Raw genomic sequence first — 19,142 nt, 5'->3', positions numbered from 1 at the left:
AAACACTGAAGAGATTGGAAACCACTTTTCCTCTTTTGTTTCAAACTTTGTTATCCAACTAGAAAACTATAAGAATGGAAAAGCTTTATCAAACAGTAAATAGATTCTTACAGCTCACATCTGGCTGCCAGCACTCTAGAGCAGCAAAAAATATTTGAGACCATTTTTTTTTTTTTTTTTTATTTTAACCACTATCTGTACTACTGAAGGCATGGTGACTATTACAGTTGTCGTTATTACCATTAGTAGCAGATGCTGCCCTGCTATTAATGACACAAACAGCGTGTAGCAATGCTGCAGATGGGTGGTCAGAGCTGGACCACCGGCACAAAAAACGTAGAACTTTACTGAGGTCAACTCGCACGTAACACAGAGGACACAAAGAAACGGCGAAGCCCTTTCTGTCATTGCCAGCAGTATTGATTGCTCCTTATAAAAAAACCTACAACATATTTTTGTCAGACATGAATACAGACTGAGAAACAGCACAGAGCATACACAGGGAGGAAAGCACCGCTGCACGTGAAAGGGTCCCTGGGGAGATTCCTATGAGGGCTCTAGCACAGCCTGGGATTCAAGGTTTTAAGGTAAGTCAGTGTAGAGAAGGCAATTACTAGGGGGAACAAAAAAAAAACCTCAACTCAAGTGTTTTCCCTTCAGATCATTAAAAAAACCACAACTTCTTCCTGGCTTCTGCTCTCTTACAAACATGCAAGTCACCTACTGATCCATGATCCAGTTGTCATGTGGTTGTTGAAAAACTACAGCTTATTCTTCCGCTCCTCTTTTACCTCTAGCTTGGGACATTTCACTACTGGCTTTTTTTGTTGTTGTTATTTTTGCATTCTGCTGTTCTGATGTGACCCCAATAGATAAAGGAAAGCTACAACACTATAATTTGTTGTAGGCATCCTTATGATTTGATTCTGATCATCTACTGGTGATCCGAATCCGTATGTTTAAACCCTGCATCCATCCACATCCTTCTTTGTGAAGAGAAAAATGGAGTTGTTGTTTAACACTCGTTATGAATGGGATTATTTCCTAACAAAAACATTCCTCTTCTCATGTGTGAGATTCAGGTCCTACTAAAGTCAACGTAGGTCTTCCTTTTTGTGTAGCAGGTATGGGGAAAGCATCCTAGTACTGATGAAAGACAGCAAATCTGGGCCATCAACCACCACCTCTCTTCTTCATAACATTGTCGAGGTCTTCTCTTTTGTTGCACAGCAGATTTCAGCCTTAAGTTGGCTTGTTTCTTTGTGCTCTAGAGAAATATTGTGAGCATCTTGCCTTCCCTCTTCATGCTCTGATGTTCAGGTTGACTATTCCAACAATCCAAATGCTTTCTGTTCTCACTGACTTCACTAATCCAGGTGGCAACTTCCCAGCAGCCCCGCCAGAGCATGTTGAGAGGAACTGCATGCAGGATAGGCAGCAACGTGAACTTGCAGCCCAGAAAGCCAACCGTATCCTGGGCTGCATCCAAAGCAGCGTGGGCAGCAGGTCGAGGGAGATTCTGCCCCTCTGCTCTGCTCTCATTAGACCCCACCTGGAATACTGTGTTCAGCTCTGGAGTCCCAACACAAGAAGGACATGGAGCTGTTGGAGCGAGTCCAGAGGAGGCCACGAAGATGATCCGAGGGCTGGAACACCTCTGCTATGGAGACAGGCTGAGAGAGTTGCAGCTCTTCAGCCTGGAGAAAAGAAGGCTCCAAGGAGACCTTCTAGCAGCCTTCCAGTACTTAAAGGGGGCCTACAGGAAAGCTGGAGAGGGGCTTTTGACAAGGATGTGTAGTGATAGGACAAGGGGCAATGGATTTAAATTGAAAGAGGGGAGATTTAGATTAGATATAGGAAGAAGTATTTTACAATGAGGGTGGTGAAACCCTGGAACAGGTTGCCCAGAGAAGTTGTAAAAGTCCCATTCCTGGATGTGTTCATGGTCAGGTTGGATGAGGCTTTGGGCAACCTGGTGTAGTGGAGGGTGTCCCTGCCCATGGCAGGGGGGTTGGAACTAAATGATCTTTAAGGTCCCTTCCAACCCAAACCATTCTGTGATTCTATATCCACCAGTCAGGCTAAACCCAGCCTGTGCCATTAACAGCCTGCCTGTATCTGCTCGAATGGGCAATTTTGCTCACAGGAGCCAACCTCCTCCTCAGCCTCAGGCTGGAGCAGTGACTTAAGACAGACTTGAGCAGTTATAACATGGGTAGCAGGTGAGCCTGGTTCTGACATGGCTCAGACCCAACACTTACCTAACCTACGTGGTGCTTACTTGATGTGCTCAAGGAAGTACATTCTCATGTGTCTAAGAAGAGAACTTTTGCTCCAGCTCAGACAGCACCTCCTGCCTGTTCATCATCTTTGGAATAAAAACTTTAGATGCACTACTCAAGAAATTTGGCTGCCTAAAGCGATTACCCAGACAAATGTGGGTGTATGAGCTCACTCCTTGGAGAAAGCCATCAGTGGAGACAGCTTCAGAAGGTGATCCATCCTTCCTCTGGATCACCTCTTACACTGGGTGGATCTCCTACAGAGATGCCCACTGTTCTCTACTGACCCATTGCTCTCTGCTCCAGAGAGCTTAGGCACTTAACTTCCGCAGAGCTAAAATCAGGTAAGATGAAGGATTTTCCTGTTTCACATTCTGTCCCCTCTCTGGGTGCTGTCCTAGATGACTCGATGAGAACTTCTCCTGCATTGTGCTGCAAAGACATGAGGTTCCTTTTCAGGATAGTTTCATGGTTTTATCATTTCAATTTATCACTCTGACCTCGGTATTAGACGATGAGTTAAGACCCAAACCATCACTCCAAACGTTCTTACCCTTGACAGCAATAACCGCACTACTTTTAGCTGCTCCAGCCTCACACTCATATCTGCCACTGTCTCTTCCTTCTGCCCTGTGAATGACAAGCTTGGCTTCAAATCCCGACCGGCTGATGTTATACTTGGAAGAATTCCTAAGGCTCTTCCCATCTTTGCACCACTTTACAGGGCTGTCTGATTTGGAGGTTTCACAGTGAAGGATCACATCCTCTCCCTCAATGACTTCAGTATCAACCAGCTCCTTTGTGAAGATGCAGGGCTTCTCTAGAATCACATAAAAACGTCTGAGATGTTTCAAAAGAGGTGTGGATTTTCAGATCACAAGTAGTCTGCGAGATTTACCTCCAAGATTGTTTGCATCATAATTACAGGTCAAGATTAGTAACAAATAATTTGATGCTCACAAACATAAAGCCCTCAGGAAGGCACCAGTCATGCCGTAAAACGTTTAGTAAATAACTAACGTCATCTGGGAGAAACTGAGAAGAAAATACACCTGTTGAAGAACATAAGACCTCTCTTGCATCTCGCTGAATAGAACAAAATGGAGACACGTTTTTTCCTAAGGTCTTTTACATGTGAGTTGATTAATTTGAACCTTCTAAGTGAATGTGGAAAAGTTAGTTCTACATGAAGTGAGGTGCAATACAGGTTTCACAGTCAGTCATCTAGAGCAGGTCTCATCTCATTGGTATGAGTCATCTAAAAATGAGGCAGATAGCTCAGACTGGTCGTGTAGGGTGTCTCTATAACCAGTGGAAGATGGCAGACATCTCCAGAGACCAGATATTCACTTCCAAAATAAGTCGTTAGGACAGAGGAGGTATACTGCTCTCTGGAAGCACTTGGCTTTCTACACAGCTTATAGAAGTAGCCTAAGCTAGATATCAGTAGCTAAACTGGCCAAGGTAGATCTTATCCCCTCTAGCGTAATGCTTTTGGTATCATAGCATCACATATCAGTGTCACCAAAAAGAACCAGCCTTTTGCAAATAAGACCTTTCATTTGCTTGCAGGAAAAAGAAAAAAAAAAAAATCTGGTTGCATTTCTGTAGCATGACCAAATTTGGGCAAACTTTCAAATTTTGAAAAAAAAAAAAGTTCTTTGCAAGAAATGTGGTGATTCGGAAAAGAATGAGACTATGACCTGACACAGTGTGCTTTACACCTCTGGGTAAGAAGAAATATTTTTGTTTCCAGTAAGAAAACACCTCTCTGATCCTGCACTCTTGGGCTGTCTGGAATTCACTTTTTTCCCCTCGCTGAAGTAGATTAACACTGCAGTTTTAGCTCGGTTTAACTTTTCCAGAGAAACCAATTCATTTTCAACAATACATAGCAGAGAACACACATAACGTTGCCTTTCAAGCAATGACAACTAAATCGAAAACTTATCGTTGCACTTTTTTATTTTTCCTTGAACTAACTGATTTCTCCTTCTTTATCAGCTCAGCTCAGGGAAAACTGGACAAGGCATCCAATGTACCATCACTACAGTATAACATTCCCATCTAAGATCCAATCAACACACTGATTGCTGTCCAGGATTACAAATTGTTCACGCCCTAGCCCTAGCTTCATCGTACAGGTAATGCTATTCTTGAACATACACAGATATACATACAATGGGGCCAAATTTGTAGCATTTTTGTTCTTTTTTTTTCACCTACCTACATGAAATCATACTTATTTCTACACATTCTTTCATCTCCTGCAATTTTTATGTTTGAATTACCTTTAACAACCAAACTGGCAGATGTTTTCTTATCACCAGCTTCAAATGTAATGACCCCCGAGTCCTTCAGTGAGAGTTTTTTCAACGTTAGCAAGTGATATCCACCAGGCTGAGACTGGATCTCATTAAGTTCATTGGTATGGAGTGGGGTTTTATCCAAAAACCACTGCACTTTGCTATAGTCTACAGGAGAGATTCTGCATTTGAACATGGCAGATTCTCCTTCTAACACAGTGACATCTTCCAGGTCTTCTGTTATTAGCACTTTCTGGCCTGAAAGGAACATAGATACATCGATTACTGGAATCTATAGTTTCTACCAGGAAAATCGATATGGAAAACTCCAAGATTTCCCACGTAAGTATTTAAAGAAAGTAACATGTTCATGTACAGAAGACTGAAACACAATTCCCCTGTTATTGAACACAAAAACCATTCACAGGAAGATAATATGTACAGGACACACACCAAAGTGGGATGAAGGCAACTTCAAAGCACCAGAACACATAGCAGAACATGTAGCCAGTACAATGCAAATCCAGCTTTATAAAGCTTCTCCTAGTGGAATTATATGGAAAGACCAAAAGGAATAGGACTCCGACAGCATCATTGGGCTCTAGACATCACTAAGCAGATGATCCCTCTCATGACAACCCCTCTGTTTTTCTAGAGCAAATATAACTTGTTTCCTATGGGATAGGACCACCGAGCCCCTACCTTCTTTGAGCTTAGTCCAACCATAAACACAGTGGGAAGTGGAGAGAGTGTCTGACTACAGCTTTAGTAAAAAAACTCGAAACAACAGCCCTGAAAACATATCATTTGTATAGGTATAGATAGACACGCATCTATCTATAACTAAATGAATAAAATAAGGTTATCACTGTATACAAAGATATACCTGATGCTGCTCCTACCTACAAACCAGTACAGGGAATTTTTACTTTTATCTTGAGCTTTGTAACAGAGAAGCATTTTTTCACTCAGAAAAGTTGGTGTTAGAAACCTCAGAGCGAGTTCAGGTAGCTCAGATCCTGAGGCCATGACGAGGATTAAGCACACTTCTTCACTTCTCAAGGCTGCTCTAGCAGATAGGTGATCAGAGGTGGAGGAGTCTGGCTTTACCTCCTAGTCTCTAATAACTAACTATAATAATTAATAAGTGAACACCACCACTGCATCTCCATGTGACTATTCTTGAGTTGTTCCTTCTGTTCTCTTCCTTGCTTCATCTATTTCAGCTGAAGAGTTTCTCCCAGTCAGGGTCCCAGTGAGAGAACTGTGAGGAGCAGTAACAACCAGACATCACTCCTTCCCCTTAAACACGGCTCTGCTGTTGGTGTTGGCCACCACAGCTCATGTACTGCCTGGAGCACCAAAGAAAAGCTGTTTGGGTTGCACTCTCCAGCTGGAGATTGGGTTGTACCCTTTCATCTCTAAGGTGTAGAAGGACATTAAGCAGTTAAAGATCCTTGGACCACTCATTCACCCATCCCCTCTTAGAAACCACTACTGGAAAGAGGCATCAAGGATATGGAGAAAGCCCGGGAGGCAGAACACTTTATTCCTCTTCTAATAAAGTGAATCACTCTGAATCATATATATCATATGTTCACACAGGAACACCAGCCTCTCCTCACATCAACGTTTTTGGTTTTAAATCATACCCAAAGTACTCTCGATGTAACTTCTTCAACTCAACAAATTGTTCTGCATGTCCATCTCCATGTTGCTACATTTTTGTCCCCGTGCTGTGCAGTGTATATATATTGTGACTCAGACAGACCCAAAAATCAGAAGATTTGCTATCTGTAAGCTCAGAAACAGTTCTGCCTATGCATAAAATGTTTCCTGGTGGAGAAACTGGATGTACAAGTGTATTCCTCTCATGCATACCTTGCACGACTAGCTTGGCTCTGGACTGGGCGTCACCAATGTCGCAGGTGTAAGTGTCACTGTCACTTTTCTCCAAGTTATTTATGGTCAGCTGCAGGACTTGTCCTTTCTGCGTGATCTCGTACTTCCTGCCAGCCCTGAGTTCAGCTATGCCTTTCCTCCAGACCACAGAGGATGCAGCTTTTTCACTCTGGCACATAAAAACTGCAGTTCCAGCTTCATCGACTTTTAGATCTGAAAGTTCCTTGACAAAATAATTAGGTTTTTCTGGAAGGAAAAAAGAGACAGAGAGATTTGTTACCCAAACAAGTCTTGTGCATACAGAGTGGTCTTGAATATCCTCTGCCTCCACTTGTAGAATCACAGAATATAGAGATGGAAAGGACCTAAGGTCACCACGTCCACCTCATGTCACAGGACATATCAGATAAAATATTCCCAGAAGATACCTGTACCTGCCATTATACAGGTGCTGGTGAGATGTTACCCAGCAGACTGCATATGGTTTTGATCACCCATGTTCACAAAAGATTAATTCAAACTGCCAATTTTGATTGGCTTATTGTGTAGCACATAAGATTCTTTAGTACCTACGATGTGTTTTTTTCAGAGTTTTTTTTTAAAAGCTGTTAATCCATGACATTTTTTGAAAACTAAAATTGATTCTGTTTAGGGAAATATAAGAAAAAAACATCTCCCATAGGCTGCAGTTATTTACCCCCAACTTCTGTACATGCCAGCCCCTACGCATGCTTCAACTGACCTTGCACTGTGACCCTGGCTTTTGTTTTAGAGACCTCTGTCTCACAGGTGTACTCCCCACTGTCCTTGACCGTGGAGTCATGGATGATCAGAATGGCCCGTGTTCCCTCTTGGTGCAAGTCATATTTCTGGCTTTTTCGGATTGCTTTGCCATCCTTGTACCACCTGATGCTCACATCAGGTTTCGACAACTCACAGCTCAGGCTGATGTCCTGCCCCGCTGCTGATGTTTTATCCTCCAGCTGTTTCATAACCTCGGTAGGTTTTTCTGAAGAGGGGAAAAAAATATAAACAGAACTTGGAATAAAAATAGAATCATAGAATGGTTAGGGTTGGAAGGGACCTGAAAGATCATCTAGTTCCAATCCCCCTACCATCGGCAGAGAAATCCTCCACTACACCAGGTTGCCAATCATGGTCATGATTGAGGTTGAGGTTTTTGCAATTCAAATATCCAGTGAGTTTTCACATTCTCCAATGAATGATTCTTATTATGTTAGGGAAGAGAGGGAAAATGTAGTCTTGCTCTTTAGTTCATATTAATTGCAGCTATGGGCTCTCAGTGAATATTCATGATTGCTTACAGGAACTGAGGACTTGACGTAATGGCATCCATTTCAAGGGATGTCATTTTTGGAGCTGGGTCTCTTTAGCTTGGAGAAGAGGAGACTGAGGGGGGACCTCATTAATGTTTATAAATATGTAAAGGATGACTGTCATGAGGATGGAGTCAGGCTCTTCTCAGTGGCATCCAATGGTAGGACAAGGGGAAATGGATACAAGCTGGAACACAGGAGGTTCCGCTTAAACATGAGGAAGAACTTCTTCCCAGTAAGGGTAACAGAACACTGGAACAGGCTGCCCAGAGAGGTTGTGGAGTCTCCTTCTATAGAGATGTTCAAAACCCGCCTGGATGCGTTCTTGTGTGATCTGATCTAGGTGGTCCTGCTCAGGCAGGGGGATTGGACTAGATGGTCCTTTGAGGTCCCTTCCAATCCCTAACATTCTGTGATTCTGTGATTTTTGTCATGACTGAAGCTACTGGAGGTATGACTTATGGTGGAATCTATCTCACTAAATATAGACATCTACGCTATAAAGATATATAGCAGAGGCACTCACTTCAGGGCCACTCTACAACCAGCAGTTATTTGCCAAGTACAAGCAATGGACTTCAAGGAACAATTTATTTTATCCCAATAACTGTGGGTCATGAACCATGTCTGAAAACTACCTATTTCTTCTCTCCATTGACTACCCAGGGAGCCTTGGGTGATTATCTCAGGTGCACACATTCTGGGTAGTAATTGTCTGTACAATTACACAACCCCGTTCATTCTGCAATTCTAAAATACTTATACAATTTTAAGCCTTTCACTTGTTTTTAAGGAAAAATTTCAGTGTTTCAAGGCTGACAGAGAAGGCTGCTATTCACTTTGACCATAACAAGAGTTTACCCTCATGGTTTACTGACATACGTTATGAAATGGTGCCCAAGAAACCAAATCGCGAAAACTTTTTGATCTCATTACCTTTCACAACCAGAGAAGCCTTGGAGGTTAGACCCCGGGCAGTGAAAAGGACTTCCCCAGCATCATCAGGAATCACGTTTTTGATATTAAGTGTATATTTCCGACCCATGTTAGAGGCTTTAAATCGCCCACCACTTTCCACTTTGCTCCCGTTCAGCGTCCAGTTAAAGTCATCAATGCTTTCATGGGACAAAATACACTCAAAAGTGCAATCTTCTCCCTCTTGGATTTCAGTGTTCTTCAGCCGTTTGGTGATGCCAATGTTCAGTTCTGGAAGACAAAAAGCAGGTTAATGAAAGGAGAAAGGGCTTTTATGATTGACATGAGGAGTAGTATTGACATTTTTAGCTCATCAGACTAGTTTATCTACTGGATTAGAAGGACAACACTGCATCCCTTACAGATGTATTTGAGATGAGAAGGGTTTCTCAGATATTATCCACTCAGAATCACCACAAAGTTTTAGGAAAAGTGAAATGTAAATCTGGCTTTGCTCTGGAAGGACTGCATGAAGAACAGCTCATTTGGTGGAGAAGAGTCAAGATTCAATTAGCTAGAGGGGAGAAAAGTGGTCAGACAGGAAGCCTCTGGGATGTTGCGTGAGGTTTTTCTCCGTGCCGCTGTAAAAGAGACAAACATCCAATTTCTTAACTTGTTACCATCCCACCCCTCCTGGTGTTCAAATCAGAGAAATTCAAAATTTGACTCATTATCAATCTGAGTTCGAAAGCCATGAAGGCTCCTCTTTCCTTCAAGTAGCCACAAGGATGAGAGGACAGGCTGAACTGCTGGGCTCTTCAATAGACAACGCTGTCCTACTTTTGTGTTCCCACAACAGACTCTGAATTAAGAGCTGAAAAATATAAAACACAAGCTGTTTGGGTTTTTTTGTTTATTTTGTGGCTTTGGTTGGGTTTATTTTTTAGAAATTATTTGCTCTTCCGGGAGGATTTCTGCACCTTAGGGATGTTCAGGAAGGAAATATTGCCACTACATTCCTGACACGTGATTTTTCATTGAAACACCAGATAATACTTACATTAAAGAATAAGAGAGATTGTTCAGACATCATTGTGTTACATGAGACTTATGGAGGAACAGGTGCCAGACAAAGTGGCCAAGCCCACCCCTATTTGCAGCACCCCTTGGCTGGCCATCATCTACAATACTTACCCTGAACGCTGACCTTTGACTTGGCAACATCAGTGCCAATATCACATGTGTATAAACCTGCATCTGTCTTTTCGAGGTCATGGATAAGGAGGCACAGGGTCTTCCCGGACTGTATCTGCTCATACTTGTTACCAGAAGTGAGGTTCACACCATCCTTTTTCCAAATAGGTCTGACCTTCTCTTTGGAGACTTCACATTCCAGTTTAATCACACCTCGTTCCTCACCAAAAACATCATCCAAGGACTTCATGAAGACAGCAGGTTTCTCTGAAGGTTAACGGGCAAAACAGAACAACCAGGATATTTAAGTTGAGGCATTTTCAGTTGCTACCAAATATTCAAAGAGAGTTTAAGTAAACTCTTGGCAATGCTGATGATACCAATGCAGAATCTAAAGAAGCCTCACACCTCATGATTGGAATGAGTTTTAGAGAAATTAGAATTTATTAATGGGAGGAGGCAGGGAAAGAGAGAGGCAGCCTGCATTGCAGTGGGTGGGGAGTGACATTCAGTGCTGAAATTGTGGCCTCTCTTACAGCTGCACACCTAGGAGGCTGCAAGGACTCATTTTTCTCTGTGTTGGGGCATCTGTCAAGCACAGGAGATCCCATCACAGGGAATGGGGCTTGGAGCAGGCATGAAGCCATACCTGGATGTGTTTAAGAATAGGGTGGATGATCTACTTAGCGACATGGTTTAATGGGGGTTAGGGACGGTTGGACTCGATGATCCCTAAGGTCTTTTCCAACCTAGAAATCTATGAAATCTATGAAATCTATGAAGGGCCCTAATGAAGGCCAGAGAGACATCTTCATGCTTCTGTGGAATAGCTACGCAACAAGATAGATTAGATCTAAGGAAGTCCTTGTTTGCATCGTGGAGGAGCAGAAAATGTTTTACTTCATGTTTCTAACATGCCTATAATAATTCATATGACTTACTGTGGCTTAGCTGATGCACAAGAACATGTTAAACCACAGCAACTCAGATGTGTGACCAAAGTTTAAGGCATATTAAGGACAGCAGCAAACTGCTTTCTCTGCTGAATCAATCCAACTCCAGAACTGATGTACTGAACGGTGTGCCCTACCCTTGGAGGTACACTGAAACTCATCTCCTTACAGACAAAAATCTTTATAAATAACAGTTTGTAGACTATATACTATTGAAGAGAGCAAGTAAATGAAATTGCTGTTGAGACCATGCGGATGACAAGTAAAAGGATGCTAAATAGCTATGGAAAGTTTGGCAGGAGACCAAAACAGTCTTCCACAGAAAAATCATCAGCTACACTAGAAACTTAGGCTGGAAGAAAGCCCCCATGCACTGATTACTCAGCCCCAGAGAGGTGAAGCTTAAGAGCAGGACTGCTGCATGACTATGGTAAATAAGAGCTCCTCTGCATCTCTTATTTACGTTCAGGAGGTGTATGATCACAACTCACCTATCACCTTCAGATGCACGCTCTCTGACACCTTGTCTGACTTCATTGTCACTGTGCCCGCATCCTCAGGCTTGACGTGCTTCATCGTCAGCATGTAGCAACTGCCAACGTTCCTGATGTCATTGAAGTTGTTGGTGTAAAGGAGGGTGCCGTTGAGGAACCATTCCACATCCTCGTCGTCGTGGGACAGCTCGCAGGAGAAGACAGCGGAACTCTCTTCTTCGATTTCCACGTCCTGCAGATGTTTGAGTACTTCTACGTTGCGGGCTGTAGGAAACCAAGGTGCACCATCACCACTGTTACCATAAATCCGTACTGTTACCACAAATAGATTTCATAGTGTTTAGAGAGTTTATTAGATGATTTAGTCTGGTCTTCTGTACATCATGGGTCACCCAAAGTAGCCTTTGCATGAAGTTGTGGATGCCCCATCCCTGGCAGTGTACCAAGGCCAGGTTGGATGAGGCTTTGGGCAACCTGGTGTAGTGAAAGGTGTCCCTGCCCATGGTGGGGGGTTGGAACTAGATGATCTTTGAGGTCCCTTCCAACATAAATCATTCTATGATTACATTTCATTTACTTGGTTCTGCATTTGATCCAACACAAGAAAATCAGTTAAAAAGATTATATTATCCAGAGCTCTCAGTTCTCTTTTTACACATAAAACTGTTTCGCTTTTTTTTTCTTCTCAATTTAAAAATAAGTCCGTCTTTCTAAAATGGTAATAACGTTACAGTGGTGCCTAAATACTCCACAGAGCACCAATCCTTCTGTGTTCGTCACTGCACGCACACGTACACTCTGTAACTAAATTGTCCCTAACTCACCGCCAGGGAAACACAGAGGATGAGATGAAGGTGATGGTTTGGGCCACAAACAGCAAGTACAAAAAGATTAAACAACTTGCTTAGGATTAGGGAGCAACAGGAATTGAATTCTTTTCCAGTCCTTGGCCAGAGGCTTCTCTTTGCAGCTTCTCCACTCGTGAACAGCTGTTTCTCAAGGACCAGCTAACTCAGAGGAGAGTTTGGGAGTATTAAATAATTTTGGTGTTTGGATGAACCTTCGCAAGGCCAAACTGTTACCAAGAGCTGCGCCCTGGACTTCTGGAAATGATTCCGTGGCTCATCTCCAAGTCTTGCTGACAGTGACACAGTGATCATCTTTTCCCACAGTTTCACCAGAGGTGAAGAACTGGCTAAAAATAGTGCCATACACGGATGAGGTAGAACAACATCAGGAATAAGAAACACACAGCAGGTATAAAAGCTGACAGAGTGGGCAGGAACTTAAAACCACAAGTAAGATCACCAGAATCAGAGACCTGCAGCAGTTTAACAAAAAGGACGTTTTTAAATAGAAGTACCAGAGCTCTATTTCCTTAGATTAAATGGAAAATAATGTGCCTGGAGAAAGACACAGGAATTTCTGCCTTACCTAGGTGGTGCCCTTCCAGGTGCATTACCTATGTCATGGCAAGCGCTGGATTTCAGTGCTGTGTAATATCAGGACAGTGCATGATACAGTCAGTTCACTTCAGATATTGCATTTACATAAAATTAGCAGAAAAAAAACTCTGGGAATCTACCTCTGCTCAAGAAGAGAAACCCAGAGTGAAGTACTCAACCATAAAGACGTGCAACAGGCAAGTCGTCCTGCTGCAAGCCACTCGTACCTTCAACGGTCAGCGTGGCTTCGGTCTCTGCGTTTCCAGCCCTGCACTTGTACACACCAGCATCTTCGGGCTTCACCTTCAAAATCTTGAGCTCCGCCGAATGCTGCTCCCGCTTGATTTTGTACTTCTCGGAGGGCTCGATGGGCGCGTGGCCCTTGAACCACTTCACAACCTTTGGAGAAGGCCTGAAGTCGCAGGAGAGGATGACTGAATGGCGCTCCAGAGCTGTCTTGTCCTCCATCTTCCTGGTGATCTGTATGTGGTAATCTGCAAAGCAGGATTGGGAAACCAGAAAGGATCAAGCTGAAGGAGAATAAAGTTTCCGATGTGTATTTCATGCCAATTAATTCCATGTATGTTGCTCAACTGTTTGGTGAATTGCTCAGATGATGCTACAGGTTTCTGATTTGCTTTGAAGCTAAACCAACGTGATGATCCATAGGAAATGTTGGTTTCTCTACGATAATACTGTGTATTAACTATCAAATGCTTAGTCCAGTTCTGGTTGAGTGCTTACCGAATTTCTCTCTAATTGAAATTTTTATTCGAATAAGAGCAAATTAAAGACAACACAAGGACTTCAGGATGTGACTGGAGATGTTTACTAAGGTGACAGCAGAAGATGAAAAGCCTTGAAGCTTTGTCCCACATCAAGTCGATGACAAAGTGGATTAAGTTAATGAGCTATCAAACTTGTCTAGTTCAGAAATGGGACAAAATAAACTGTCCTGGCAAATTTATCTGTTTTGTCCTCTTTGGGAAAGTCAAGAGAAAATCCCCCAGTCTTAGCCCAATAGATTTGAATATCAAGCACTCCAAACTCATTGAATTGGATCCCTTCCTGAGACGTTGCTGTCTCATTTAGTTCAGCCAGCACTGCACCCAACAACTTGTAATCAGGAACTAAGATCTTCTAGGTACACACACATTTCCAAGACTCCAGCCAGAGGAGTCTGCACATCAGACAGCATGTCTGCAAAATTACTTTCTAGAGACTGTGAAAAGAATGATCTCTTGTGATCTAATTCAACCCAGGACATACCACATTACCTCTGACAAGCAGGTTTGCTGTGGATTTTGATTTGCCAATGGAGAACTGGACGGTGCCTGTCATATCAGTACTGGTTTTCAGTATCGTCAGCCTGTGGATGGTGCCTTCTTGCTGCATGATAATGTTTCTGCCAGCCTGTAAGACTTCTCCTCGTAGCAACCATTTGGGGGGTTTCACAGATGGAATGGATATCTCGCATTCGAACTTGGCTTCTTCAGGCTCAGTCACATCCTCATCACACAATTCTTTTACAATATTAATGGCTTGCTCTGGGTGAAAGACGGAATGGGAAAGCAGGGATTTAGGAGGCATGAAAGAACTCTTTCGTTAGCATCCTGCACACTCATGCCATTTTTGCTGCACTTTGATACTGCACTTATTGGTCAAAAGGCCTTAAAACATTCTTTTTTTTTTTTTCATAAAAATAAGCTTCAATTGCTGTTCACAGGTCAGACAGTGAGACTGTGACACTGCCTCAAGAGAATCCAGATCTCCTGATTCTCAGTCCTATTTCTAAAGCCACCTTCCTACTCTGATATCAAACACTTGGCACCATACAACATGGAAAAGAAGGTTTGTTGAAATGCAGGTGTTAAAAATAGGAAAGACCAGCTAGCTACAGCAAATTTTCTCTGAACAACAAACTTTCTTCAGTACATCTGATAAAATTCTCTGGAACATGAATTTCCTTAGGAGAATGTACCATATATTCATTTTCTTGGATGTTCCTGCTCTTATAATCCTAAAAGGAAGCAGTGTCAACAGACTTCAGGAGAAATAAGCACAGAATTAAAATAGTTTTTAAGTAGCATTGTGTTTTCAAAGTAAATGACAAGGGCTTTTCAAACCAACCAATCCTCTTTCCAATGCACTCTAAAGGGGAAAAAATGGTTTACTACCTTCAACAAAGAAATTAGCACTGCTTTTGTCATCAAAGGCATCACAAGTGTACGTGTCTTCATCCTCATAGTCTGCATCATTGATGATGAGTTTCCGATAGACACCGTCGCTCACAATTTCGTATTTGTCACTAGGGTGAATTTCAACATCCTTTTTGTACCACCGGACTTTGGCATTGGCACGAGACACCTGGCATTCCAGGAATCCCCGGTGTTTTTCCAGAGCAATCTTATCTCGCAAAGGCTTCACAATTTTTACAGGCAGCTCTAAAAGGAGTAAAAAAAAAGACAGAATAATCAGTACCGTTTTCATGAAAGGTGCCAATTAAAAAACTCATTAACAATATTTCTTTTATGGTCAGTTTTGTGGACAATGACAGGAACCTCCATGATCCTAAGCTCTCAGCTAACACACAGCAAGTGAAAACCTAATGAAAGGAAAACTTTTTATCCCTAGTTTACTCCATGGATGGCTAAACTGCAGAGATAATAGGTAACTTACTCAACATTACACAGTGGTGCTACAGCAAAACCAGGGACTGATCTCAGATTCACTGAGCACCTCATCAGTGTGTCAATTCAAATGTCTTCCTTCTCTCTGCCTCTATCACACTGTTTAAGTTAAACACACAAAAAATGTTCTATTCTTTTTAAACATGCACCAAAAAGAGAAAACGCAGGAGAAAGTAAAGCTGCAGCTTTTTGTCTCTCAGATTTGAACACGACTATTAACGTCTTAAGGTACAAAACCAACCGTCTGAGAAAATAAACTGTGCTATTTAGCAAAAGTAAATTCCCAGACTGACATTTCAGATGCAGTAAGGTAGGCAGGAATTTTTCTTTCCCTGAAAGCTTTAGGTGTTGTTTAACCTTCTTCACATGAAAAGTGAGGTAAGTTGGTCGGTTGGTTTGTAACAGTAGAGAGCTTAAGCAGTACTGGCATGAAAAGCATCATTACCTTTCACGGTAAGCTGGGCACGAGATTCTGCCTTTTCTGCTACAAATTTGATCTCTGCTGCATCTTCGACTTGGACACATGTGTAAGTCAACGAGTAGGTCTTTCCTGAGAACAGACACGCAACCAGACATAGCTTCCCCTGAGCAAACAGCTCCACTCCCCAAGGCACACTACCTGCTCTCTACCTTCTCATTCTTCTCATTTCAGTGCATCACCACCTACTCTCACGGCAGCAAGGCCGACCATTCCCTGTGTCAAAGGATAACCTAACTTCAGCTCCTTCAAGGTCTGACTGAGTGTGGTCCCCATCATCTGGAAAGTCCTTGAAACAGAAGGGTCCCACCCACTCTCAGATGATTCAAATTGCTCCCCACTGCTGGCAGCATGGGATGGTGGCATGACACCAAATTTGCCTTATTTAAGTTCCCACCATGTCACTGTCCCAGCCCAGCTGCAGCCCCTAAACAAAAGGGAAACTCTCTGCTAAACCTTCTTAACTTGATTTTGAAGGGCAGGTCCTTCTGCCTACTCTCCAACACCAGCACCTACTCCAACCCATCCCCATTCAAGAATGAGATCCCCCTTTTTCATCCTACCATCTTGACGCATTCTAATATTGTCGGCAGCCTTCAGCTTGTTGTCGTTTTTGTACCATTGGGTTTGGACCTCATCGTGTGAAATCTCACAGACGAAAGACGCACTCTCGTATTCATTCACTTCCACGTCTTCCAGTGGTTTAACAATCTTGATATCTCGGGCTGTGAAATCATAGAGACAAATACTTATTTGGGGTTTCTCCATAACTGAGTGTGGTGTGTTTACCTCCTGCATAATTGTGTGGAAAAACAATGGGACTTGTTTTATTCCAGACCAGCCTCCTTTCCTGGGTAGTTTCTCTCTTCAACACAGTAGATATGTTTTATGCTTGAACCTGCTGGTAGAATTACCACCTACAGTGGAACTCACTGCAAGAGAATTTTATGGATGCTAGAACTTTACGCAGGTTTTAAAAGAAGTTAAACATATTAATGGACGAAAATCTGCCAAGGAAAATTAAACACAAACCTACAACCTCTTGTGTCACTATAAACCTGTCTCATTCACGTGCTTCTCTTCTCTTACTCCCCTGCTTGTGTGTATGGACTGTATCAGCCACAGGGACCTCAGCCACATGTTTTACCTGGGAGATACCTTTTATTCAGAGATATAATCCTCTAACTCCGCAGCTGTGCGCATAAATATGTCAGAACTGACCCATATTTCTGTGCTACTGCAGCCCTTTCTTTTTGAAAGGGAAGGTCTCTATATACCTTGGATTAGCCTCAGAAGCAAAGTTCAAATGCAAACCAGCCAGCATTCAAATAGCAACCCATCCCAGTCACAAAATCAGGGAGAAAAGAGGGAGTTCAACAGAGCAACGGAATAGGACAGACGTTCATGAAGATACTGCTGAACCCAAGTGGCCACATGAGGACAGCATCGAGTAAGCAATAAGAAAGAGCTGGTCTGTCTATTCAGATGTCCTTCTGGAAAATAACATCTGCCAGGGCACAGTAGACCAGCCTGTTCAGTAACCAGCCTTTAGCATTAGCTTATCTCTGGTGCTTCAGAGCCTGGTGACAAAATACGTTTGGTGCTTGACCAGTTGCACGGTGCAACACACGGAAGGAAAGAACGTCTTGAGCATAAAGGAGAGGTGCAGTCAGGAATCATGACCTTTTCCTTAGCATTTATGGCATAAAAGCAGGGCACTTCTGGAGAACACACCCAAGGCTTGTCCAGTCCCTATTTAGGCAAATTTCCCCTGTGACAATGGCAGAAACTAAACCAAACCAGGTCAGCATCAGCCATTGAATCCCTGCTTTGTGCCTGGCTGTTTGGTATTTGCTAACTTGCCAATCTAGAAACACCATTCAAATTCCAGAAAACAAAAGTCATTTATGATAAATGGAAAACTAAGTTAGCACCTCTTCCAAAAATATTCCTCTAAGGATAGGGCAAGGATGGGACAGCTCTGCCAGTGCTTTCTCACTAGGAAGAGAAAGTTAACCAAAACGAGTAGTTGCAAAATACACAAACTGTCCGTGAGGCATTTCTTGCTGTATAGTCAAAAATACTGCACTTAATTTCCTACTTCAGTCAAACATACCATGAACCTTTAGGGTAGCTGATGTCTTGTCTTCAGCTGCTTCGCACGTATAGGTTCCCTGGTCTTCATATTCACACTTGTGAATAATGAGGCTTCTCTTATTTCCCTGGGAAATAACCCCCACTTTTTTACTTTGCCGGAGATCCTTCCCATCCTAGAAGGGAAAAGGCCAAACCAGATCACCATCAACACTTCTATGTCTGCATTAAGCAAAACAAACATTCAGATCTGTGCTTAATTCACCTGTCTCATTGGATTTAATGGAACAGTGCTTACTGGAACATATGCTGACACTTCAGCATGGTGTAAAGTTTTCAAGAAGGAGGAATGGCTGAAGAACATGCTTAACTTCTGGTTGACCTTAGACACCTATTTGAAGGCTTAAGGCACTGTGCAGGGTTGGCCCCTTCAGATATCACCTTGACGAATCGCTGTTATCCTCGTTTAAGAGAAGAATCAGCTGAGACTCAAGGAAAGTGTATGAAACAACTGAGCTGATCCCTAAAATGACTATCAGGTGCAAAAGTAATTGAGGCTTCACCTTAAATCACAGTTCCCAATAAAGCTATAAATCCTGGGTGAGAACTGCTGGGCGTGAAGTAGAGCACAAGACTGCATTGCTCTCAAAAGCAGCACTCACATTCTGTGCAAGAATGTGTTTCTTCAAGAATGTGTAAGAAAAGTTTAACTTGCAACCTGATAAACACACCCGGTAAATAAATAACAGGGATGAACTGGGTGAGTAAATGAACGTAAGGACAAGAGAGCAATGCTAAGAGCTGTAGAGCAAAGGTTCAGACTTGTGTCCCCTTGGAGTGAAATTAAAGGCTCTCATTGCCTTCCAGAGAAGCTGGAAATTAAAATACCACTATCTGTTAAGTGCTGTACCTTGAACCACTTAACATCCACGTTGGGCCTGGACAGCTCACACTCAAATGTGGCTTTGTCCTTCTGAGTTACACTGATGTCCACCAAAGGTTTGCTGATTCTCACAGGCAATTCTGCAAAAAAAGGAGAAACTCCAGTTAGT

General features: G+C 42.6%; 1 protein-coding gene across 1 annotated transcript in view; it reads right to left on the bottom strand.

Moving 5' to 3' along the window:
* OBSCN (obscurin, cytoskeletal calmodulin and titin-interacting RhoGEF) overlaps window positions 1-19,142 on the bottom strand; it is a 193,300-nt gene that overhangs the window by 119,916 nt on the left and 54,242 nt on the right. The window contains exons 22-35 of the mRNA XM_086614829.1: window positions 19,001-19,113; window positions 18,113-18,266; window positions 16,560-16,721; window positions 15,964-16,068; window positions 15,006-15,272; window positions 14,106-14,375; window positions 13,056-13,322; window positions 11,381-11,647; window positions 9,937-10,203; window positions 8,764-9,033; window positions 7,233-7,499; window positions 6,470-6,736; window positions 4,574-4,846; window positions 2,836-3,102 (exon numbers count right to left, since the gene is read on the bottom strand). Coding sequence (XP_086470955.1) covers window positions 2,836-3,102; window positions 4,574-4,846; window positions 6,470-6,736; window positions 7,233-7,499; window positions 8,764-9,033; window positions 9,937-10,203; window positions 11,381-11,647; window positions 13,056-13,322; window positions 14,106-14,375; window positions 15,006-15,272; window positions 15,964-16,068; window positions 16,560-16,721; window positions 18,113-18,266; window positions 19,001-19,113 — 3,216 coding nt within the window. The remainder of the gene's footprint in view (window positions 1-2,835; window positions 3,103-4,573; window positions 4,847-6,469; window positions 6,737-7,232; window positions 7,500-8,763; window positions 9,034-9,936; window positions 10,204-11,380; window positions 11,648-13,055; window positions 13,323-14,105; window positions 14,376-15,005; window positions 15,273-15,963; window positions 16,069-16,559; window positions 16,722-18,112; window positions 18,267-19,000; window positions 19,114-19,142) is intronic.

Source organism: Tauraco erythrolophus, chromosome 7 (genome assembly GCF_009769465.1).
Source record: "Tauraco erythrolophus isolate bTauEry1 chromosome 7, bTauEry1.pri, whole genome shotgun sequence".
In the NCBI taxonomy this organism is placed as follows: domain Eukaryota; kingdom Metazoa; phylum Chordata; class Aves; order Musophagiformes; family Musophagidae; genus Tauraco; species Tauraco erythrolophus.
Note: the sequence above shows the minus strand (reverse complement) of the source record. Positions and strands in the feature narration are given on the sequence as shown.